This window comes from Spathaspora passalidarum (genome assembly GCF_000223485.1).
Source record: "Spathaspora passalidarum NRRL Y-27907 unplaced genomic scaffold SPAPAscaffold_1, whole genome shotgun sequence".
Taxonomy (NCBI): Eukaryota; Fungi; Ascomycota; class Pichiomycetes; order Serinales; family Debaryomycetaceae; genus Spathaspora; species Spathaspora passalidarum.
The window spans coordinates 2601475-2625995 of record NW_006767425.1 but is presented as its reverse complement, the minus strand read 5'-3'; the positions used below and the strand labels follow the sequence as shown (position 1 = coordinate 2625995).

The following is a 24521-nucleotide window of genomic DNA, read 5'->3' as shown; positions in this document are numbered from 1 at the left end:
CAGTTCTTACAAACCTGGGCAGGTTCAAATTACATTATACTGGTTATAAATTGAGGTATTTTTGTGAATTACAAAATGAGTAGGCTATGTAAAAAATAATAAAAAAAGTAAAAGGGTGCTTTGTCACAGATAGTGGCTATGGCAAGTTTTCACCCAACCAGAGATTTCATGCTAAAATGGAGGAATTGAAAAGCATTAAAGCTTTGGCGGTAAAAAAATAATCAATGCTGTAGCATTAGATCATGAATTTTCCCAAATTTCCAATCATTTTGCACTTTGGGCCATACCCCCCTTCTGAATCTGCGTATCTCTTTATGCTCTACAAATAATTACGTAAAATATTTTTTATTAATGGAATTTTTTTTTTGTACGGAATGAATCTAAATAATAAATAATTTCAGAACAGTTGGTTACACCAGAAAAGAGTATACGTTCAAAAGTTCTTAAATTTATTATTGAAAATGATATATTCTCTTATTAGGATATTTTTGGGGTTAATTTTCCCAATGTACAAGTCTAATCAACGTTCATAATTTAAATAATCTCTGTCTTAGATCTAAAAAAAGAAATAAATATGTTAGATGGCAAAAAAAAAAGTTTGCTAAAATAATTCGCACTTTGCACTTTTCTATTCTCCCCCATACTACGAATCGCATTTAATTTCACGACATAAGCCACAAAGATCACAATGTCATTACAATAGGCCATTTATTCTTGCTCCTAAGCTCGACGTGTTATTCATTGAACCCTGCTTTGATTAAAAAAAGTTTTCTTTTTTTTTTTTTATTTATTTACTCTTTTTACAACCTTGCTTAAATGTTTTAACATCTGTCCGTATGCGAAATAGAAGTATTAGAAGCAACATAATTGGTGGAGTAGTACTGTTGGTAGTTCTTTGGTTGTACATAACTAACCAAAATAAAATAGAACGACAGATTGGTTCCTACGCCATCCTAGATGACCAACCACAGACCCCATTTGATCTTAACAGTGATGAGGTTGTTTCACAACTAAAACAAGAATTGGTCGATAAACGTTCGTCAGTATATGATATCATGCTACAAAACCATAATATTGATTCGATCCTTTCCTTGGATTTCAATCAACGATGTGATCTTTACTTCAAGACTTTATATTCAATAGATCCAAATTATTCCTTTGATGCAAATGATGATTTCGCTCCCCAGTTCAATTCTCCTGATTTTGCCCGGTTTAAAAGAGAAATGGGGGCCAACAAAAATGAGGATACAATCAGAAGAGAATATAAAAAAGCAAACTTTGTGAGACATCAACCAAAAATTAGAGACACTATTTCAATTTTACGAGTATTTAATAAATGTTACATAGGACCAAAAGACCAACATTTCCAAAATCAAAAACCCTTGACTGAAAACAATGAGGCATTGTTGAAGGACAACAGCATTGATCTTTTTAAAGGATCTCACACGTTCGAGAAAAGAATATATCCTTGGTTATCAGGAGAAGCGCCAATATATGAAGATTGGACGGGGAAAACTTATTTCGATGTACCAGGAGCACCTGAGCCCATTCTGTTGAACCCATACTGGTTCAATAGATTCCAAGAGAAGTTCAATGGTAGAGGTATTGTATTAACAATAGGTGAAAAACATATTGAGAATACCGAAAGATTAATCCGGGTATTACGAGCATTAAAGAATAAATACCCCATTCAAATATTAGTCGATGAAGATTTTTCACTTGAATCAAAACAGAGAATCCTTGCTGCTGCCCGTGATGATTTTACCCAATTGCCATTCTCATATAATAAAGTTGCCAGTATTCTTGGAAACAACTATTGGACGCCAGGTGAAGGTTTACCGCGTCAGGATATTTGGTTTGTTAATATTAAAAATTCAATTGTACCAGCTTATTGGCCACGATTCAACGGATTCACAAAGAAACTTTTGGCAAATATTTTCAATTCATTTGAAGAATTTATGTTAATTGATTGTGACAGTGTAATCCTTGAAAGTCCCGAATTTTTCTTCAAAATCAAAGAATATCAAGATACTGGAGCGTATTTCTTCAAGGATAGAAGTCTGGAATTCCGTGGCAAAGATTCAATAAACTTTTTCAAATCTTTGGGACCAAGCATTATTGATAACTTAATGTTTGATATCCCCATGATGACAAGTCATACTTTGAATCGAGAATTTTTTAAAGGGTTGGGTCATTATATGGAATCAGGATTAGTATTATTCAATAAGAAACAACATTTCAGGTCCTTACTTATGATGTTGCAATTAAGTTTCTTTGAACCTGTGAATCGGGAAGTTTATGGAGAAAAAGAGTATTATTGGTTAGGTATGGCGTTCGATGGGGATGAATCATATGAATTTGAACCAAATTTTGCAGCTGCAATTGGTAATTTCTCAAAGGAGGACGAACCCACCAAGGAAATTTGTTCTTCTCATCCTGCCCATTTAAGTGCCCACGATGGACATTTGCTATGGATAAATTCTGGATTCAGATTTTGTGAACGTGCTAAAATGGTAGATTATAACAAGGAAGCAAGCATTGGTGCTAGGTTTTCAAATGATCCCGTAGAGCTTCGACTGATCTTTGAATCACTACTTCGACCAAGTCATGGTATAATTCCACCAATACCACCAACCTTCACTTACATGAGAAACCGTGATAATCAACCAAGTAGAGGATGGGTTCCAGATCGTAGATATTGTAGATCCAAGCTATATTGCGCATATTCACGAATTGGTGGTGATGATAACCCAGAGTTTGGACAGATAATAACATTCAACGATACGGCAAAGGATATAATGGCATATTATGGGGATGTTTGGTTGAGTTTATAGATATAGATATTTTTCACTGCGGCTTAGCCTTGACTCTCTCGAACAGAGTCATTTTGAAATTTCGCGATAATAAATTGTGTTCCATCATCTTCACACCTCCCCCCCCCCCCCAAAAAAAAAAAAAACTGGCCATCTCAAATTACATCCTGTTCTTCACTACTCAAATCGTATTCACACCATGTCAGACTCACTCACTTCAACCAATTTGGATAGTATCTTGCCATTGATAGCCAGAGGTAAGGTTAGAGATATTTATCAAGTTGATAACGACACTTTATTGTTTGTTGCTACTGATAGAATTTCTGCTTACGATGTTATAATGAGTAATGGTATTCCAAACAAGGGTAAGATCTTGACCAAATTGTCTGAATTTTGGTTCAACTTTTTAGGTGATGCAATTCCAAATCATTTGATTTTATCCAATAACGATGATGAACATTTATTTGCTAAATTGCCCCAAGAATTATCTCAACCAAAGTACAAAGCTCAATTATCTGGCAGATCCTTGCTCGTCAAGAAATTGAAATTAATTCCCTTAGAAGTTATTGTTAGAGGATTTATTACCGGTTCTGCTTGGAAAGAGTACAAGAAATCTGGAACCGTCCACGGTTTACCTGCACCAGAAGGTTTAGTAGAATCTCAAGAATTCCCAACCCCGATCTTTACTCCTTCTACTAAAGCTGAACAAGGTGAACATGACGAAAATATATCCCCTGAACAAGCAGCCAAGATTGTCGGCCAAGAATTGTGTGACAAGTTAGCTAGTAAAGCTATTGAACTTTATTCCAAGGCTAAGGAATTTGCTAAAACCAGGGGAATTATTATCGCCGATACAAAGTTTGAATTTGGATTAGATGCTCAAGATAATGTAGTTCTTGTTGATGAAGTATTAACCCCTGACTCTTCAAGATTTTGGAATGCAAAAACCTTTGAACTTGGTAAGTCTCAAGACTCTTATGATAAACAATTCTTGAGAGATTGGTTAACTTCCAACAATCTTGCCGGTAAAGATGGAGTTAAAATGAGTGAAGAAATTGCAATCAAATCTAAAGAAAAGTATATTGAAGCTTATGAAAGTTTAACTGGAGAAAAGTGGGTTGATTAGACTATATATTAACGATAATTCTTTCGAAGGTAAACCTCTTCAAATTCTGGGGTATGTCTCTTGTCTAAATTTAATCGTTCTCGTTCATCAGTTACTCTTTTCTTGATGGCACCTTGATATCTGATGGGTGATGTCCTATGATCTATATCTTCATTATTTCTGTTTTTCAAGGGAGTTCTCCTGGCCTCTTCAAATAATTCCTTAGGACCTCTAGGTTTAGGTGATTGAACTTCAGCATGGTAAACTCGGGGCGATTGTTGTGCTAAATTCTTTCTATATTCGTTATTAAGTATCTCCTTAACTCGTTCTTGAACTTCTTGTTCCACCACCAATTTGAATTCTCGCTGATATCCTAATCTTACTTCTTTTGCTTCTAGGTCCATGGCTCTTTTCTTCAATTCAAACTCTTCTCTTAACTCATCTTCAAGCTTTTTAAGATATTTCTTTTGGATAATCAAATTCTGGTCCAATTCTTCTTTTTGAGTCAATAATTTTCTTTCGATGCCATTCAAGTTGATTTCCTTCTTTTTTAATTCTTCTGACTTGGTCAACAATTGTGTTTGGAATTCATTTAAATTAGAAGTAGTCTCTTTTAATTCCATTTCCTTTCTAATAAACCTGATCGAAAGTGATTCCATAAGATCAAAACATGAAGGACGTAAGTCTGGATCAACCGTAATACATTCCTTTATAATCATTTTAAGCTGAGAAGAATAAGTATCTGGTAAATCGGGTATTACCCCTAATTTAATCTTGCTTTGTAATTGTAAATGAGTCTTGGCTTGAAATGGAGGTTGTAAACTACACATTTCATATAGGACACATCCTAATGACCAGATGTCACACACGGCAGAATACGGATTGTCAATCAATACTTCTGGCGACATATAGTAAGGAGTACCAACATAGGTCTTTGCGAAATCATTCTTCGAGGTCAACATCTTGGCTAATCCAAAATCTCCTAGTTTAACAGTTTTACCTGAGTTTATCAAGAATATGTTATCAGGCTTTATATCTCTATGTATAACAGCTTCCCCTTTAACATTCGGCAGTTTACTACTTCCAAACAAGTTGACTTTTGGTGCATCTTGTCCATAATGACATCGATACAATGCTAATAGAGTTTGAACTAAAACTTGCCATATAAATTCTTCCGGTATGGACTCCTTATTCTTTTTAAAATTGGATATAACTTTGGCTAAATCTCCACCATCACAATATTCCATATATATATGAATTGACTTTCGTTCGGGTAAATGTTCGTCATGATAATACTTGACTATGTTAGGATGGGTTAGTTCACGTAAGATTCTCAATTCAGAAACAAGTTGTTGCTTTTCATGATCATTCATAGAAGTATATTCAATTTCCTTACGAACAAGGATTTCCCCCGTGGTTTTATGACGAACTTTTCGTACAGTACCAAAGGATCCTTTACCAATTATTTCTAATGCATCATATTCAGAAGATATCATGGTGAGGTAGTGATAAAGTAGCTGTTCTGATTACCTTGATTTGGCTAATTCAGACGAGTCTATATCTCAAATCAAAACCCTCAAAAATTTCAAATGTTTATTAAACATCCAATTTAGGAAGTTGGTTATGAGCAAAAAAAAAAGACACAAAAAATAATATACGAATTTTTGCATAGGGTGCAAAAAAAAAAAAGGCAACTCAATTTTCATCGATGGCATGATTCCTATATCGACTTACCAATCAAAGAACTGTTGATTTCAGTTTCAATAAAATCAAGAATGTTTTTGTGGTAAATGTAGCTAGTAATACAGATCCCTCTGGGAGTATTAATTAGAGCGTCTATTCAAATGCACTACAAAAGTGCCCATTTTATTCATAAATTATACAAATTATACATATTATTAAAAGCTTACACATTAAATTGTTTGTTGAGTCCTAGTTGAGTTGATAAAGGTGAGGGCATTCTTGGTGTTGAATTGACAGTTGATGCTAATAAATACTCAAAAGTTTCCATCTGCTGCGGAGTTAGTCTGCTGGTAATCCTATTATAAATCTCCTTTGGATCATTTGTATTTTCCAATTCTTCAAATGGGAATGGATCCTGGGAGTTATTAAATACAGAATCATTCAACTTTGTAATAAAGTCGTCATCCAAGTTTTCCCTGAATCGTGAATATTGATTGTCTTCTGATTGATCAGACTCGGATGAAAGTTCTTCGAGATATCCAATTGGTCTTGGTACTGAATAACTATTAACCATTGTTTCAATTCTTCTATATAACTCTGTTGGTAAAGTTACTTCAGTTTTGAATTTGGCAATCAAAGTGAAAATTGAATGTAATGTATCATGAATTGGAATTGAATTGTAATTTTCTCGTACTAACGCCATGTCATTAATGGAATCGGCTAAGCCTTGAGCAATTTCTAACAACTTAACAACCACGCCTGGTCCGTTGGATTCAAATGCAAAAATTGGTAAGTTAGTCACTGATTTCAAAAATTCATGTGCGATAGTTTTCGGATATGTTAAACTTAAGCTATTTTCTTCAGTACTATCCTTATCCAATAATCCATTTTTATAAGCAATATGCCAATTCAAGGATTTCATCCAATGTTTAGACAACAATATATTAACTTTCTGAATATCAGAAATAAAATTCAAAACCTTGATATTGTCAAGGCGTTTATCCACATCAACTAACCAACGTTGAGAAGGTGGTGTTGAAGACTCATGGAAGAAGTTAGAAAGAAATTCCATATTACTTGACATTTTCCTTATTTGAACCATCTTATCGAAGAATGATTTGTCAGGTACGGAAAATAACTTAAGTAATTCGGTAAACCCAGTAAGTAAATCAGGATATTCTTCATCTTCCAACAGTGGAAATGGAATGCAGGCATCCAATATAACTGGCAATCCATCTTCAATAGACATATACCTCTCGGTAATCATCAACATATAATACAACTTTCTTAGTCTGTGAATTTCCCCTGCAGTTTTGTTGTTATATGTTGCTGTATCATGCAATCCCATTATTTGAGCCATAGATATTGCCTCGCGTAAATAAAGCATGGCTGCTTTTGTTCCACCAGAAGTGTTTATATAATATTCATAAAGAAATAATGATGTTGTCAAGATATCATCATCAAGATCTAACTTATGGTTAAACTTCTCACGAATTGCGATACATTCTTTTATACACGATTCGGCATCTATACCTTGTCCTTGAATTAACTTTGCCTTTTCAGTAAGAAATGTAACTTGCATTGAAATTGCCCCACAAATGGCTAACACTTGCGTGTAAATAATCGATGCTTCACGAGTCATGTCTTCATGGAAATTGATCGATATCAACTGTGATATTAGCCTATTTATATTTAAAACTGGCCAAATACCATAAAACATCTTTTGGTAGATATCAAGATACTTCAATATAGTGGAGATAGGATACTTGAATATGAATGGTTCACCGCCAGGATTAAACCCAAGGTGTGGTGGCAGTGTGTGTTGATTGATTTGTGGTGGCAGTACCAGCAGCTGAGACAGTTCTTGTCGTGGCAGCTGAATCAGCAGCAGTACCAGCAGCATCATCTGAATATGAAGACCATTGCCGTTTAAAGGGAACTTGTTGGTAATGTTCTGCTTATTTCGACTGCCCTTTGGACCAGTCTTCTTTTTAATTCTATTGTTAGTACATTCCACCCCACGTTTAATACATCCTAGGCACGGCCTTTGTTCTGAACATCGGATACGACGACTAGAACATAAATCACAGGGAGAAGAATATTTAGACCTTTTCGTGTGAACAGTAGGGCCACCACTCATAACGTTCCAACGTTCTTTCGTTGTTTACAAGAAAGGAAAAAGATTTTTATAGCCAATTCATTGTTTTAAATTTGTGTGGCTAACAAGAACAATGATCACTTTAAATAACACAGAAAGAGGGGGCGCTGCATTTGGTTGTAAAAAAAAAAAATTACTTGAAATTTTTATAAACGATTTATAATCTAATCACGTTTATATAATCCGGTAAGTTTCCCGTAACTGATAACGTTATCTTTCATTATTTCAATGGCACGTGAAAGGTCGGGTCTGGTATCTAATTCCCGGAACTCCTTTGTTGCCTTTTCATTAATTGCAAACACTTGGAAGATGTAACGATGATCGCCATGGCATGGGATAGGACGAGGACCAATATATCCAACACGTCCAAATGCACCTGAACCAAATTTGAACCCTTCAGGGGTATCTGTTTCGTTCAAATCGCCTTGTTTGAACTCAGTTTTATTGGTTGGAATATCGTAGGCAAACAAATGAGTAATTGGATTTGGCAAGGGAGCATCAAGATCCTGACAAACTAATACCAACGAGCCTGTAGCAGAATCGCCACTTGGTAAGACAATTTTCAATTCAGGGGAAAGATTATCACCAACACCTGTACCAGCGCTACTGAGTGGCATGTAATCATTATCGTTAAATACCGCACTAGTTAATTCAATTTCTGGGTTTTGATCTTCAAGGTTAAGCAATCTTACAGCAAGACCATGATCTCTACCTCTAAAATTGTATAAAAGATAACCAATCCAACGAGCTAAAAATGACGACATTAATGATTACAGAGTATTCCCTGATTATTTCTGAGCCTTGCATTCATGGCGTAATCTTCCCCTGTTTATATATGTTTCTTTTTTTGTTTTGTGCTAATTTGATTAACTCCTTTATCTCCGATGTCTCTATAAAAAAACCTACACGAATTTTAAAAGTTATCTCCGAATTTTTAATAAACACTAAAATAGAGTATACAATAGCTAAGCCCAATTACCAAGTAAACTCATTAAGATTAACCCTGCAACCAATGCCAACATTGCAAAAATAGTCTTTGTAATTGGTGCATTTGACAAATATCCATGCAACCAATCTTGACTCCACATTTCAATTAAACCAGTCCATAACAATACCCCTGCGGAAAAGGAATCAAGTGTGGCCAATGCAATCAAAGTTGAAGGATCATTACCATTGAATGTTTTCAATGTACCAATACCAATAGCCATACCAATTGGTGTTATTAATGCAAACACAAGAGCCATGATCAATTTCGTCATAAGGGCAGTATTCTTCAACCCCACAATCCTTGAACCAAGGGCAAGACCTTCGAAAAATTGGTGGAATACAATAACAATGAACAATGTAATGAAATATGCATCACCGGCAACAACCAATGTTATACCAATAAGAATTGAATGGAAAATAATCCCAGCTTCCATTATAACCACGGATATTTTGTCTTTGGAAGAAATTCCATGCAATGAAATTAAACTAGGAGAGGATGAAACAATCGAAGTTTGATCTTCTTTTGAATCTCTAGAAACTTCAGTATCTTGTACTTGTTGTGTTTTTGCAGTTCTTGACTTAAGTGCTCTACTTGCAATAAATTCAATTACAAACGCAACAAATATTCCTGCCATGGTAAGTGCAGTTCCTGTTGCTTCATAATGAATCTTATCAGCAAGACAGGCATTTGACCACATCAAATCGGCATGAGTCATAAGGTGAACAAATGCAGTAGATATAATGATCCCAGTACCGAATTGTTTGATAATAGTAATTATCATTCCTTCCAAATCCAAATTAAACATTTTCTTTAAAAACATTGGACCAAAAGCCCCAATGGCACTAGTAACTAATATGACAAATAATAACCCAATTCTAAGACGGATATTGTAATCTCGGTCAACACGGTCACATTGAACTGACTTCTCTTCGCCATCATCTACGCAATGTTCTACACCTGCATGAAAGTGGCACTTTTTTCCTGATTTCCCAGTTTCTTCATGATCACCAGCTTCATCCAATTTCACAAATTCAACATCTTTCCCGTTGTGTAAACAAAACACTTCACTACCATGACTATGACAACCAGTATACTCTTTAGGTGCATTGGCTTTGTCGGTAGGTGCTGGGACCATTGAACCTTCATTTCCGTGACCATCAATGCAAAATTGAACATTGTCATGGAAGTGACAACTAGTTACTGCTGTTGTTTGTACTGGATCTACCCTTTTGACTAAAGTAGGAGCAATGTACTTAGTCACCCTAACTACTTCTCCAGAAGTTAAGGCTAATAAACTTATGTATGGTAAAAGCTTCATAGTTTCGATGATAATAAAAAGCCATATCTTGTAAGTGCAATCCCACTTGGATGACTTCCCTCCTTTTAAATACAATTTATTCCATCCCAAACACCCTGGTGGTGTTGCCAAGCATATTTAAAACCTTAAATATCGCCATATCTCATATTTGTATGATTTCGCCCTAGATTTGGTTAATGAAGGTGAATGTGCGGCTGAATTTTTGTGCTGAAATTGGAGAAATAACCATCAAGGTTGATGACATCCCTCTTTTTTTTCATGTTCCAACCTTAAATTGCAACATGAATTCAAATGCCAAGATATTTAAACAAAGTTATTCAATCGAAGCTGGTGAAATTAAATTAAAGTCTTGGTATATTGCCGCGTCACCGTTGATTGAAATTTTAAAAAAAGCCTTCAAAAAAATAATCGTAAAACTAAAACAAACAATACAACTGTGATGGTTATAAAAAGATTATTCAATCAGCCGTATTCTTTAGCTATTGTAGCTCCACTTCAATTACAGTGCATGTCGTTATTAATTAGCCTAACCATTTGAATGACTATTTTCGTGTAATAATTCATCTACGTCTGAACTATTACACAACTCAGCACTGGTTGTTTTTGGCGTTTACACTTTTGTTTAGAAGCCAATCTTAAAATATCATCCATTCATACAGGTACACACCAGAAGTCATTCTTTTGGGGGGTGTAATTAGTTTAAATGTGGTTAGTGTGTGTATGACCGCCTCGCTCTATATTGCTTGCATTAAGAAAACTGAGAACCAATAAATTGGGGTCTAGCCTTTCCAGCGACGGGTACAAGGTTTTCTACCAATGTTCCAATCTGTATTCATTTTATTTAACTGTTACTGATAGGTGATACTGCAGGTGATATTGAATACTTCTTATACAACATGTTCCTACAAATACCATTTCTTCCAATTAGGTTAACCCTTTTTCATGTAAACTATCCAATAAAATTGATTCTTGACTCAGCCCCGCTTCTAATCGTGGATGTAGGGTCTTTACGTCGTAATTTTGTTACTAAGTACTCGGGTATTTAATGGATATTGGGTATTGTCATGTTGAAAATGAAACCATTTTCTGCAAAAAATTAGCGAAAAACAATAGATAATGCATGCGACTTAGTTACAATCTACAACCTATTATCTAAACATTAGAAGGTTTATTAACATTTCAATTTCAAATAATAAGCGTAATGATTGTCTTCTACAACATATTCCTGGTTGTATTACTCTTCCAATCGGAATCCGTGAATGGGCGCAATGCGGCATCGCCCCTAATCGGTCATGAAAAAAAACCTCCCACGAACTTTTTTTTTCTCCACGTTGGTTGGACACTCAAAAATTTGACATAGAATTTTACTGTAATCTATCAAACACAAAACCGGTCAGAACAAACTTCTGTTGTTTCAAATTTTATTGTGATATTGCAAAGTGGAACTTGAACCAGTATACAATTTTCTAAGCCTTGTTCCAGAAACAATTGTTGAAACAGACGAACTAAAGGCCACGTCATAAACTGCTACATCCTTCCTTTCTGGGCAATTATTTTATGTGAAATTTCACCCAAAAGCCTCCCCCCTCTACTTTCGAACCTTACAGAAATTTATATGGATCAGTTTACGCCCCCTATTGTTGATGATCCATTTGTTGGAGAAAAGTATAAATAGCAGAACTGTCGTCCAATTTTTCACCAGCTGATTTCTATTTCGTTTTTTCTTAGGATTAATCCCAATCTTATTAATATTACTACTACACAATGTTTGATTTCTTAAAGGACAACCACGAACAAGTTTACGGTGAAAAGCACGAAGGTAAATTCTCTCACGAATTAGTTGCTGGTGCTGCTTCCTTCGAAGCTGTCAAGCTTTTTGAAGATAAGCAAAGAAAGGAAGGTAAGCCAGTTAGCCACGCTTTCGCTAAGGAATTATTAGCTGGTATTGCTGGTGGTGAAGTTGACAAGTTATTTGAAACCAAGGGTTTAGATTACTTGGACAGAGATCAAGCCAAGAGCCAAGCTGTTGACAATGCTCAAAGAGCTTATGACAGCCACTACGGTAACCAAGAACAATGGCACCCAGATTCTCAACCACCATTTGACTACCAATCTGATCAATACAGATACTAAGTGTGCAGGTTAGGAATATAATATATAATAAAATATAGCTTAAACTTGATTAAACCGTAGTATTATGTAGACAGCTCAATTGACTGCAAATTTACGTAATCTGTTGCAACGCCAAGAAAGTTTAAATTTTGTTCTTCGGTATTAGTGTTGGTGCAGTTTACTGGACGTATTTTGCCCCTGGAAAACTTACGCGGTGTGGAAAAATCAAAATACACGCGCGCGTTTTTTTTTTTTGTTATTTTTGATATTGACTTAAGTTGCTGTTGCAAGAATTCAATACTCTTTTAACATAGGCAACCATGTCAAGTACAAGACCTGATCTTAAATTCACTGATAACGGTGATGAAAGACTGTACTATCGAAAGTATTCACAGTTACCTCCAAAGGACAGTTTTGTCATTCGATTCATTGACCATAATAAAGACTATTTCACTGCGCTAGACGAAGATGCTGATTTAATTGCTGACAATATTTACAAGACCCAGTCTGTGATTAAATACAACCAGCAAAACAAGAATAGATACGTTACAATTTCTCACCAAGTCTTCACCAATAATGTATTGAAGTTTTGTCTTATTGACAAACATTTGAAGGTGGAGATTTATAATAACAAAACTTTCAAGTTAATTACTGCAGCAACTGCTGGGAATTTGCAAGCTATATCAGAAGAATACGAAGTTAATCTTGAAGGAATGTTTCAAGATTGCTCTAATCCAATTACTGCTGCTGTCAAGTTTCAATCAGGTGCAACCGGTAAGAAAGTTGGTGTTTGTTTGATTGACGTTCTGAATTCAAGTATTCTCTTGTCAGAATTTGATGACAATGAGTTATATTCCAATTTAGAAAGTTTAATGTTACAACTAGGTGTTAAAGAAGTGATTTTGCCTTCCAATTACAACCCTCAGGAAGAAAATAGCAATCCTGAGATCATCAAATTATTTCAAGTTCTTGACAAGATTGGAAATATTGTGGTGAGTGCAGCAAAGTCGTCATCATTCAACCATAAAGATATTGAACAGGATTTAACCAAGTTGGTAGTTGATGAAGATGATAATGAGTCTACCATAGAACTTACTTTAACTTCGAAAGGTATCAACAGTTTAGATTTCCCATTGTCCTTATCCTGTTGTAATGCCCTTATTCAATACCTTGACTTATTGGGAGAACTAAACACTGATAAAGCGTTTACAATCAACAAATACAATTTGTCAAACTTTATGAAATTGGATTCATCCACCATGAAGGCATTGAATATTTTTCCACAAGCTGGTTCTTCAACATACAAGAGCTCTTCTGGTAATATCACATCGATATTTGAATTACTAAACAAATGTAAAACCACTGCTGGTTCAAGATTGTTATCTCAATGGCTTAAGCAACCGTTAACCAATTTGAATTTGATTCAAGAACGTCAAGCATTAGTTGAACTTTTGATTGAAAATACCGGATTAAGAGTGGCAGTAACTCAAGATATCTTGCCTCAAGTTCCTGATATCAAACGATTAACCAAAAACATTGCTTTAAACATTCATAAAGCAACTGGGAACGAGAATAAGAAATTGGATGATGTTGTTAAGTTATATCAAATGGTGTTAACATTACCTAACTTAATCGATACTTTGACCACCACCTTACTGGAAAGTTCAGACCAAGAAGAATTAAAATCTTATATCAAGAAATATTGGCTTGATCCTATTGAAAAATATTATCAATCATTGACTAAATTTGCTGAACTTGTTCAAACTACAATCGATCTTTCACCTTTAGATTCAGGTGATCTTTTACATAATGATTTCAACATTCGTCCTGAATTCGACTCTTCTCTTGTTGAAATCAATAACAAATTACAATCTAGTTTGGCAAATATTAAACAATTACATGCTGATGTTGCTGATGATTTAAATATGGAAGTTGACAAGAAATTGAAATTGGAGAAACATATTCAACACGGTTGGTGTTTCCGAGTTACAAGAATAGATTCGGTTGTTTTAAGAAATAAAGGAAAGAAGTATAATGAATTACAAACGGTTAAAGCTGGGGTGTTCTTTACTACCAAGGAACTTGTTGGTCTTTCTCAAGAATATTATGATTCTTATCACGAATACAACCAAAAGCAAAAGGAGCTTATTAAAGAAGTATTAGAAATTGCCTTGACTTATAGTCTGGTTTTCCTCAATTTAAGTTTAAGTCTTGCTCATCTCGATGTATTGAATAGTTTTGCCAATGTTGCTGTGATTGCCCCTACTGCTTATGTTAAACCTAAATTACAACCATTGGCTTCAGAAGTTGAATCAGTTGAATTCACAAATAGAAAGCTTCAATTGCAAGAAGCTAGACATCCTTTACTTGAAGTTCAAGATGATATCAACTTCATTGCCAATGACGTTTTCTTATCCAATGATTCTAATGCCAAGGGCAAGTCCTTTGTTATTATAACAGGTCCAAATATGGGAGGTAAGTCTACCTATATTAGACAAATTGGAGTTATTGCCCTTATGAGTCAAATTGGATGTTTTATTCCTGCCAGCGATGTCGATTTCATTCCAGAAATACCTATTTTTGATGCTATATTATCCCGTGTTGGTGCAGGAGATTCTCAATTGAAAGGATTATCAACTTTTATGATTGAAATGTTAGAAACATCTTCAATCTTGGCTACTGCTACACACAATTCTTTAATCATCATTGATGAATTAGGTAGAGGAACTTCCACCTATGATGGGTTTGGATTGGCTTGGTCTATAAGTGAACATTTGATCAGTTCCAAACAATGCTTTTCATTATTTGCAACTCATTTCCATGAATTAAATCAATTGTCAGAAAAATATCCCAACAAAGTAGATAACCTACACGTTGTTGCTCATTTGGAAAAGACTGATGCTAAAGAAGATGATGATATTACGTTAATGTATAAAGTAGAACCAGGAATCTCAGATAAATCATTCGGTATTCATGTTGCAGAATTAGTCAAGTTCCCTACTAAGATAATCAACATGGCTAAGAGGAAAGCTTCCGAGTTGCAGGAAGAAAAACAAGACGATGCTGATAACGAATATATCCAATCTAAACGAACCAAATGTTCACCCGAAGAGGTTACTACTGGGGTCAAGAAATTAAAGCTGATCTTGAAATCTTGGAAAGCCGAATGTTATGATGGTACCAAATGTAAATTTGATTCCACAACTACAATCGCCAAATTGAAGGAGATTTTATCCAAAGAATCAGAAGCTATACAATCAGACAAGTTGATTTCAGAAATTATAGCTTTATTATAAAACTTTTCTAGATATCCTTTTTATACTGTTCATAATAAACAGCATCTTGTTCTGCCAATTTTTGAACTGACCGATGTCTTTCAAGCCCGAATTTATCTATACAGTTGATCATTGGAAACCATCCAACCCATTTGAACTCATAAAACTTTTCAGTTCCAGTCAAGAAACATCTCAAATATTCTTGATATACTAACGAACAATAAACACCAGCTCCAGTAAAGATATGCCACCATCCATGTCCTTCCAAGACAAATCCATATGGCATTCCCCAATTTCTTCTTGTTAATCTAACAAAATCACAAAAATGAATATCTAAATTCCAAAGGAAGTAGCCAAACAAGAAAAGGCCAATACCAAGCACACAAGTTCTATCCAATTGCTTTCCAGCCACTTTGTCATGAACGTGTTTCCCTTTTAAATACGTAGACCTAAGAATAATTAAAACATTTAAAAGTCCATAACCTGCTTGGTGAATTGTAGGATCTCTAAGGTATAAGTATATAACTGTTAAAAGATTGGCTGCTGTGAATATTCCCCATCCAATATACATTGATTGTTTCTTTGTTTTAAACTCGGCAAATACTGACCAAAATGGGATACAAGTAGCATAGATCATAGGTAATTCATCCAATAGTTGAAAATGATACTGCAAGGTCATATGAAATAACCACGATCCAATACCGACTAGTAAAAACCCCAAAGCTGAGAATAAAAATCTTGGTTCTAGTTTATTTCTGTATGCATGGATAATCGCAAACGAGGCAAGGGCTATAAATACTGAATTGGTTACTGTGTTGACCGCTTCAGCAATATATCTCGATACCACGTAATTTTCTTCACACCAATCAATAGTAGAAGTGGCAATACCCCAGTACCCATGTACTTGTTCTGGTGGATACGGAATGGCAAAAGGGAACATGCTATTTGATTATTAATGTGGTATACAATAAGAATAAAGGGGTATAGGATTATTCTTCGTGGGGTTAGTTGCACGTTGAAAAAGGAGGGGGGGGGGGGAAGAAGGAGAGAGAGAATCGAAGGCAAAGAGGAAATTCTGTGCGGGAGAGAAGCCTGTCAAGATCGCCTTGGTTTTTTTTTTTATTTTTCCCTCTTATCGCAGCATTTTCTTGTAACCGGTGTGAACCGAAGGTGCTTGTGAAATATCGCAAACCATGCGAGTTACCCCTCCATTTAGCAACATATGCATACTTGCTAAATTATAATACTAATTTAAGTTAAACTATAATCATCTCTGTACCACCTCAACCAACACTCATCATACAATGGCCTGGAAGTGTATGCATCATACATTATCATTTTATCTTCGTCGGTGTTTGGAACGTTCCCACCGTGGTGGTGGTGGTGGTGGTCGTGGTGCGCACCACCACGCGCTGGGGCTCGGCCAATTTTTATTTCCGCCGATGCCTGGTTTGTGTTATATTTCGTAATTGCACACCAATCAGGATCAATTTTAGTAGAGTAGTGCCAGTATAAATTAGCAATGGCTAATTTCATTTCAATTAATGCCAAATTCATACCAAGACACATTCGAATTCCTTTACCAAATGGCATCATATACTTTTTTTGTAACTTGATTCTTGCTTGGTAGTCTTTTTCACATTCTTCGGGATAGGCGAGCCAACGTTCAGGAATGAACCTATTCGAATCTGGAAACACATTTTCTTGACGATGGATAGCATAGGGAAGACATGATATTGTTGTTCCTATAGGAATTTCAACTAGCTTTCCAGTCGACAATTCTACTATATAATTTCTATCCACTACTCTTGGTTCCGCACCTGGGATAGATGTATGAACCCGAGAATTTTCATCCAATACAGCATTCAAATATGGAAGAGAATCAACTGTTTCTAAATCATCGATAACGTCGTTAATAGACAGGGGTCGACCAAATGTTTCTGCAAGCTCTTTTCTTAATTGTTGTTGTAACGGGAAATTTACTGGTCGTGACAATTCGTAAAATAAATATGTCAATTGGGTTGCAGTAGTTTCATGTCCAGCAAATATATTATCCGTAAGGAAAGAATATGCATATTCACCAGTAATACCATTCTGTTTTAAAGTTCCCAAAGTAGTTAAGTTCTTTCCATTAGAATCGGGATTTAATTCAGCATGCTTATATAGATTTAATTGAAATTTAAGAATCTCATCTGCTGCTTTCAAAATCTCTTTTGAAGCAACCCAATTCCAAAATTTGGGTGCAAGCGTAGTCCAAAATCCCATGCTTGATACTTGACAGTGATATGCTATCAATTTTCTCAGTTGAGTAAATTGAAGAAGGGAAGTTCCACTGTCTTTACCCAATTCAAATCTGGTAACTACATCCATGGCCAATGCACCAAAGAGAGTATAAACATCGATTGCAAGGTTGTTGGACCACCCCGATTTGTTAAACCAATTTGGATCTACTTTTCCCTTACCATGAATATTTAATTCAGCTCTTGCGTTCCATAAATCTGGTTCAGATCCTTCAACTGAACCTTTAAATACAGCTTGCACTAGATCTCGCAGGGCATCGATAAGTATCGAGCGAGTATTGTTCAATGGCGAGAAAATTGCCAGCTTTTTATATAACGCCATAATAAGCTTCTTATATTTTAAATGGCGATTGTTTTCTAAACTTGCAAATATATTATCTTTAAAACCATGATTTCTAAAGTTTTCATAAAATTTAGATTTAGGGAAATTTTTTGTATAAATATCAGTGATGAATTTGCAATGTCCATTCACACTAATTTCAGTGGGTGACAATATCAAGATATTACCATATTGTTGATGAAGATCATACACTTTTTGGATCCAAGTACCGTTTCGTTGTCCATTTAGCCAGGGAATATAACTTACTCTATGGAAATATGGCCCAGGTATAGCACGAAGTGGAGACAATATAAATGGGACAAGCACATAATAATAAATTGCTAAAACGACAACTATACTAATTTGAAATAGCACTAAATGTGATTGAACAGTTTCAACCACCAATTGTAACAACCCCATCAACATAGGTAGATGTTACAGAGCAATGGTTTTACGGAATCTTTTTTTTTTTTTTTGCTTATCTATATATTCCACTTGCAACTTACACGCGGCTATTTCCTAATTAGGAACACTATGATCTATACACATTGACTCACTTTTGATTCTCTTTCAAAAATCGAGCAAATTTACTAGTTTCATGAATACCACATTCAGTCTTGGCTTGGCCTTTCCATCTACCTGCTCTTTCATCTTCACCGTCGGCAACAGGAACCGTTGAGTGCCAATCACCAATAGATTTATAACCTAAATCTAATAATTCATTATATGGCACCTTGTTATCATCAATATATGCCTTGACTTGTTTGAAGTCCCAATCCCATAATGGATTTATCTTTATAATTCCACTTGTTTCTTCAATTTCTAAAATTTTCAAATCTCCACGAGCACCACCTTGAGATTTCCTTCTACCGGTTAATACAGCATTAACTTTAAGTTCCTTATATGCACGTTGAGCTGGTTCAACCTTAACTAAGAAATCATACTTGGCATCATCAACTTCCCACAATTGATCTCCATACTTTGTTGCAAATTCCTTTTCGGTTTCAACATCTATTGGCTTGTAGATATGAAGATTTGGTTGATACTTTTCCTTGATGTTGTTCACCAAATCATAAGTTTGAGGAAAATGATGTAAAGTATCAACGAATATTAAGTCAATCAAGTGTTTTTCACTGCCCACTTCCTTGGATAGTTTGGAAATTATATCTACTGTAACTAAACCAGTCAATCCAAAAGCAGTAGTTTGATATAAGTTAGGAAAAGTATAGTATGCCCATCTGATGATTTCTGGAGCACTCAACGACTTCAATTGTTCATTTAAGAAATCCAAATGATCGGCAGTTATTTGAATATTATGGCTAGTCATCTTAAACTCAAGTATGATGTTCTGGGGTGGAGATATCTGATTGCAAGTCCTATTGAAAAATTGTAATTAGTAATAGAAATTTTCAATAGATCTTGCCCACGTGACATGAGGAAATTCAATTTTCACGTGATTAGAAACTTCTCGTAAATTGAAGATAGACTTCAAAAAAAAACAACTAGAGATAAAACTAAATCCAGCCCGATCCGAAACCAGAAAATTGCAGCCGAGGCAAGTGTAACCGCCTTTTGATTGAAAAATCATCCAGTTTCTGTTTGTGGAATCTTTTTAGTCAGTTTTAGTTTATCATAGTTCGCACAAGTCATGCTCATCGAGATTTGGTCAAAAGTCACCACCAAGCTGCAATGCAATTGGTTATTTTCAAAATTACTCATGACCCTCCCCCTGATAGGAGGCTTTGAATCTTAACTGCAATCGTCATCACATATATGCAAGTGCGCGGAGCTGCACCACTCAGTTGTCAACTCCATATTCTCGGGAATATTACCTCGGTGTTAGGCGCGAAAAAGATATTTCCTTTATTTTAGTCTGTTGAGAGATGTCGGAATCTATTTCCACCTCTTCTTTTTCTTTTTTAATTTCCCTCCCCGCCACAAAATTATCTTAGATTTCCAAAATCAGGCCATGCAAAACTTCTAACCCACCTTCAGTATTTTGTAGATTCGTCATGAGGGGTTATCATATATTCATGCAAAGTAACACTTTCGTATCAAATATTAGCTAATCGCATTAATTGAACCATTTACCTAGTAGAAAGTCTTCCAAAAAAATATTAGCTTATTAATCAGAATGCCCCCTTATGCACCTAGACTGTTGTCACTAATTCTGCAGACTGGGTTAATTCATAATGAAATTCTGTAGTACTAAAAATACGAACGACAGTTAAGGCGGTATTTTCGGTGAAAATTTTTTTTTGATATTTATTGTTGTAATCGCGGAGCAAAGGGGTACTTATGTTATGCTAAACGATATTGTTGAGGTCAATGTTGTATAATTTAACAACAAATTTAGTTACACAAAGAATGGAGCAGTGCATAAAAAATAAATTTCGTAATTGAATTGTGTAGTTGAATTTCTATCTGATTGCTAAAAATAAATGTTTGTGATTAACAAATCGGTCCATTGCGGAAATTAAGAGTTTCCCCGAGTACTTCCCAATTACGAGATTTCAACCCTTTGGTGTTATTTTCTCTTTACGTGTCGGGTGAATAGGTATGTAATCCTCCTTTGAATCATAAGCCATAAAATTTTAACCCCGATTAAAATTCTTATATAAAATTCCAAATCCCTAGGGTTGGATATTTTGACATTCTATCTTCCAGTGAAATCATTCCCATTCACTTCAACTCTTAATTCGTATACACTATGGAAGTTCAATATCCAAGTCATGTGGACCAATGTATTCCAGTCCATTTTCAACCATTATCTAAATTCGCATCCTCCATGTCAAACATATCTTGCCACCCATTAAACCATTGTATATTCCGTTGTAATAACTGCTCTACAGAACTATTTGATAATATAACACCTTCCGAATACGTAATAATAAATCATGATACCGAAATCTTAAGTGATAAAATACTAGTCAACTCAGTCTATTGTCGTAATTGTCATACATTTGTCGGATTTAAGATAGTTAATTTTAAAAAGAGTAAGCCAGATCCTATACCATTGGAAGAAAATCAAGATATCTTTAGTTTGAATGAATACAAAAACAATCTCATCCAGATAGAGAACAATTTGAATTCAAAGATTGCTCAATTAAATTTCACCACGTTTCTCCAGAATAACCAAGATTACATTGGAAAAATTTACATCTATTTATCAAATATCACAGTGAAAACTTAGACTTACGAATTATATCACAAAAGTGAAGGTGTCACAAAAAAATTGCTCATTCATTCCATTTAATTTTTCAGACAACAAAAAGCCGTCTGTTCTAGCATTCATTACATTTCGGGAATAAATGTATCAAGGTTATGTTTCTTTCTTTATACTATTTTTTTTTACTGTTTCTTAGGGTATATATTTCGCCTAGGTTGGCGCTAATACAAGTAATTTTATCAAAGCTTAAGGGGTTATGCCTGCATATCAGCCCAGTCAGCCCCCCACCCCCATAAATTTTTTTTTTTGTTCCCTATCGAGCAAGTTTCCAGTTACCTGATTTGGAACGATATGGGGTGATTGACCCAAGGGCGATCTACTAGTCAATTTTGAATTTGTGTTTGAAAAGTTAACAAGGGGAGACAATTGCCATGGTTACCAGTGTAATAACAGCAAATATAAAGGTTTAACCGTATGGTATATTGCTCAAGCAGACCCCGCCGAGCTGTATTGTGATCTAGGACAAATGGCATCAATTGATCAGATAGAAAAAGTTTATGCCAAGAATAAACTTTTCAATGCTCAAAGTATAAATCTAGCATTCCGATTCCTGTTACGGATAAATTATATTTGCTCGCATTGCAAGGCGAACTAATAGTATGGTGTAGTTTATAATTTGCTCATGGTGATCTTATTTTTGATCCGTTTTCTATTATTAATATAAAAACAGTCTATAAATAGGACGATATCCTTGATCATATTGATTAATTCAGATTTATAATTGTTATTAAACACTAAACCCTTCCCTCTTACCAATATAATAAATCAACTCACGCCAAAAAAAAAATGAATATGGGACACGGAGCTGCTGATCCTCATGCATGTAAGATTTCCATGCTTTGGAATTGGTATACTATTGACGCTTGTTTCTTAGCAAGATCGTGGCATGTGAGTACCAAAGGTCAATTTGCTGGTTCTTGTATTGGGGCTTTCCTTTTAGTTGTTTCTGGTCAATGGTTACACAGATTTTCTCAAGAATTTGATGCTGCAATTGTCAGACGTAATAGACCAATTATCGACTGTAATTGTGATGATTCAGATGGTGGGAAAACCGCTGATATATCACCAGGTCCAAATCCTTACTTATATGCCTTATCCCATGAATGGTTCTTTAACCCTGCTCCAGGAGTAGTGGCAACTCCATTCGAACATCTTATTAGGTGTATATTGTTTGTTATTGAATGGGGATTGGCTTATATTATCATGTTACTCTTCATGTATTACAATGGGTATATTATTATTTCTTGTTTGTTGGGAGCCTTGTTTGGTAAATTGATCTTTGCCTATAGACAACCTTTAGCAGGCCAGAATTCTGTGGTCACAGCTTGTGGCCATTAAAGATGACCTAAATCTTTAGAAATTTTCCAGTTAACTAATTGATAATTGTATATAGTTGCAAACTAGATTGGAAAAAAAAATACTTTTATATTGTAAAGAATATTGCTCTCAAATTTTTGTTTGTCTATAAATTCAACTTAGTAAGCAAATTGTATATTATTTATTGATCATGAAGTAAAAATACATCAATGGCATACTTATATTATACTGTGATTCAAACATCTACTCCATATAAAGCATTATTGGTCTTGGATGACCACGGGTTGTTGTGCTACGCGTCTTTAGGAAAACACCCAAACGTGTTACGAGAGGAATTAGTTAAGGACTTTAAATCGCTAAAGGAATACAACCTAAAATCATTATCAACCATACCTTCAAACGAACAAATTCAAAAGACAATTGATGGTTTTAGAAAAGGAATGGATGATCCAAGAACTTTGAATAATCTTAATATTCGCACTAGAATTATCTTTGGTACGGCCCTACAGAAAAAGGTTTGGGATAAGTTGTTGCAGATACCTACTGGGACTACTATGCAATATAAAGAAATAGCTGAATCATTAAATATTCCAAATTCAAGTCGGGTAGTAGGTAATTGTTGTGGTGCAAACAAGATTTCCTTGGTTATTCCTTGTCACCGGGCTCTTGCGAAAAATGGTAAGATAACTGGTTATCGCTGGGGGCTTGACATAAAGCAATATTTACTCAAACAGGAATTAGGTGACAATTACAATAAAATTGTACATTAACGATTATCAAAGGCTTTATTTTATCTCTATATAACCTAAGCTCTAACACGTAATATCTGATCAACAGTATCAACAACAGTCTTTTGTAATGGAATATATTCGAAACCAAGAATTTGCTTAGTCTTGGAATAGTCTAATTTTTGGAAAGTTGCAATTTCTGCAACGTCACTTTCTGGTTCCCCTTTGTAAGTATTTAATTGTGGATATTTCTTAGACAAGATATCGTAAACACTTTGAGAAGTGAATCTGGATGATGATAAAATTAATCTATGATTAGGAGCTTCCTTGCTAGTTAAAGCAACAAGATGAGCTCTTGCGGCATCTCTAACATCAATAAAACTACCAGTATGGTGTTGCAACTTAGAATCTGGGTTCAGGTACAACATAGTTTCAAGAACTTGGGAAGATTGATTCAATGTAGGGCTTATCAAGGAATCGTCAATTTGAGGACCAAAAGTGTAACTTGGTAACACAGTAACCAATTCAAACTTTGGCTTTTCGGTCTTGACGAAATCCCAAGCCAATTTTTCAGCAAGTGGTTTAGAACCCAAGTAAGCTAAAACTGGATGATCTTTGGATGATTCATAAGTAGCTTTGCTCCATACAGATTCGTCAAGAGTGATACTTGGATTTCTGTCGTCATTTTCTCTAGCAGCACAATCAGAAGAAGTGATAACAACTCTGGTGATTTGAGGAGCATATTTTTGGATAGATTCTAATACATTCTTGGTACCTTGAATAGCAGGAATCAAAGTTTCCTTTTCTGGATCAGTGACATTCATTCTGAATGGGGAGGCAATGTGTAAGAAAGCAGAGATTTCAGGGTGAGATTTCAAAACTTCATCGAAAGCCCCAGCATCGGCAATGTTAGAAACAATAACATAGCTAAATTTCTTGTTACCCTTTAAAGCCTTGACCAATGCTTCTCCTTTGGATTCTGATCTAACAGAACCAATGACAGTATATCCTTGATCTAATAATTGTTGGACAGTATGCAGGGCAATAAAACCACTAGCACCAGAAACGAAAACAGTAGACATTTTTTTTTTTCTATTGATAAGGGAAATAACTGGGAATTGAAAGAGGGAATGTGTGTCAATTTATATAGATCGTACACCTGGAGCACCCCATGGT

The 24521-nt window shown here is 35.1% G+C and overlaps 15 protein-coding genes across 15 annotated transcripts; 7 read left to right on the top strand and 8 right to left on the bottom strand. All coding sequences in view use genetic code 12, as the record gives it.

The window, feature by feature from the left end:
- Positions 1-461: 461 nt before the first annotated feature.
- On the top strand, positions 462-2931 carry SPAPADRAFT_69954 (alpha-mannosyltransferase; the record flags this gene model as incomplete). Its single annotated transcript, XM_007373174.1, has 3 exons — positions 462-508; positions 877-901; positions 999-2931. The coding sequence occupies 3 exons, from the start codon at positions 462-464 to the stop codon at positions 2832-2834; spliced, it is 1908 nt and encodes a 635-aa protein (XP_007373236.1).
- Positions 2932-2992: 61 nt separating this feature from the next.
- Positions 2993-5469, top strand: ADE1 (phosphoribosylaminoimidazolesuccinocarboxamide synthase; the record flags this gene model as incomplete). Its single annotated transcript, XM_007373172.1, has 1 exon — positions 2993-5469. One exon carries the CDS (start codon positions 3013-3015, stop codon positions 3937-3939), a length of 927 nt encoding a protein of 308 aa, XP_007373234.1.
- KIN3 (serine/threonine protein kinase) lies at positions 3948-5414 on the bottom strand (the record flags this gene model as incomplete). The annotated part of the gene is made up of 1 exon (XM_007373173.1): positions 3948-5414. One exon carries the CDS (start codon positions 5412-5414, stop codon positions 3948-3950), a length of 1467 nt encoding a protein of 488 aa, XP_007373235.1.
- Positions 5470-5748: 279 nt separating the features above from the next.
- On the bottom strand, positions 5749-7757 carry SPAPADRAFT_59026 (fungal specific transcription factor domain-containing protein; the record flags this gene model as incomplete). Its single annotated transcript, XM_007373171.1, has 1 exon — positions 5749-7757. The coding sequence occupies one exon, from the start codon at positions 7502-7504 to the stop codon at positions 5825-5827; it is 1680 nt and encodes a 559-aa protein (XP_007373233.1).
- A 137-nt stretch (positions 7758-7894) lies between these two features.
- On the bottom strand, positions 7895-8545 carry SPAPADRAFT_59025 (YbhB/YbcL family Raf kinase inhibitor-like protein; the record flags this gene model as incomplete). Its single annotated transcript, XM_007373170.1, has 1 exon — positions 7895-8545. One exon carries the CDS (start codon positions 8521-8523, stop codon positions 7924-7926), a length of 600 nt encoding a protein of 199 aa, XP_007373232.1.
- A 131-nt stretch (positions 8546-8676) lies between these two features.
- ZRT1 (Zrt1p) lies at positions 8677-9692 on the bottom strand (the record flags this gene model as incomplete). Its single annotated transcript, XM_007373169.1, has 1 exon — positions 8677-9692. The coding sequence occupies one exon, from the start codon at positions 9550-9552 to the stop codon at positions 8725-8727; it is 828 nt and encodes a 275-aa protein (XP_007373231.1).
- A 654-nt stretch (positions 9693-10346) lies between these two features.
- On the top strand, positions 10347-10603 carry SPAPADRAFT_59023 (uncharacterized protein; the record flags this gene model as incomplete). Its single annotated transcript, XM_007373168.1, has 2 exons — positions 10347-10435; positions 10459-10603. The coding sequence occupies 2 exons, from the start codon at positions 10347-10349 to the stop codon at positions 10601-10603; spliced, it is 234 nt and encodes a 77-aa protein (XP_007373230.1).
- An 857-nt stretch (positions 10604-11460) lies between these two features.
- SPAPADRAFT_59022 (uncharacterized protein) lies at positions 11461-12238 on the top strand (the record flags this gene model as incomplete). Its single annotated transcript, XM_007373167.1, is given in 2 exon segments — positions 11461-11633; positions 11647-12238. The coding sequence occupies 1 exon segment, from the start codon at positions 11830-11832 to the stop codon at positions 12196-12198; it is 369 nt and encodes a 122-aa protein (XP_007373229.1).
- Positions 12239-12497: 259 nt separating this feature from the next.
- Positions 12498-15473, top strand: MSH2 (mismatch repair ATPase; the record flags this gene model as incomplete). The annotated part of the gene is made up of 1 exon (XM_007373166.1): positions 12498-15473. One exon carries the CDS (start codon positions 12498-12500, stop codon positions 15471-15473), a length of 2976 nt encoding a protein of 991 aa, XP_007373228.1.
- Positions 15474-15480: 7 nt separating this feature from the next.
- On the bottom strand, positions 15481-16392 carry YDC1 (alkaline dihydroceramidase; the record flags this gene model as incomplete). Its single annotated transcript, XM_007373165.1, has 1 exon — positions 15481-16392. The coding sequence occupies one exon, from the start codon at positions 16390-16392 to the stop codon at positions 15481-15483; it is 912 nt and encodes a 303-aa protein (XP_007373227.1).
- A 311-nt stretch (positions 16393-16703) lies between these two features.
- On the bottom strand, positions 16704-18497 carry SPAPADRAFT_130872 (uncharacterized protein; the record flags this gene model as incomplete). The annotated part of the gene is made up of 1 exon (XM_007373164.1): positions 16704-18497. One exon carries the CDS (start codon positions 18495-18497, stop codon positions 16704-16706), a length of 1794 nt encoding a protein of 597 aa, XP_007373226.1.
- A 51-nt stretch (positions 18498-18548) lies between these two features.
- On the bottom strand, positions 18549-19673 carry MET16 (phosphoadenylyl-sulfate reductase (thioredoxin); the record flags this gene model as incomplete). Its single annotated transcript, XM_007373163.1, has 1 exon — positions 18549-19673. The coding sequence occupies one exon, from the start codon at positions 19396-19398 to the stop codon at positions 18625-18627; it is 774 nt and encodes a 257-aa protein (XP_007373225.1).
- Positions 19674-20465: 792 nt separating this feature from the next.
- On the top strand, positions 20466-24518 carry SPAPADRAFT_69943 (methylated-DNA--protein-cysteine methyltransferase; the record flags this gene model as incomplete). The annotated part of the gene is made up of 1 exon (XM_007373160.1): positions 20466-24518. One exon carries the CDS (start codon positions 22827-22829, stop codon positions 23385-23387), a length of 561 nt encoding a protein of 186 aa, XP_007373222.1.
- On the bottom strand, positions 22025-24433 carry SPAPADRAFT_59018 (SDR family oxidoreductase; the record flags this gene model as incomplete). Its single annotated transcript, XM_007373161.1, has 1 exon — positions 22025-24433. One exon carries the CDS (start codon positions 24425-24427, stop codon positions 23423-23425), a length of 1005 nt encoding a protein of 334 aa, XP_007373223.1.
- On the top strand, positions 22093-22638 carry CTR3 (copper transporter family protein; the record flags this gene model as incomplete). Its single annotated transcript, XM_007373162.1, has 1 exon — positions 22093-22638. The coding sequence occupies one exon, from the start codon at positions 22093-22095 to the stop codon at positions 22636-22638; it is 546 nt and encodes a 181-aa protein (XP_007373224.1).
- Positions 24519-24521: the final 3 nt, after the last annotated feature.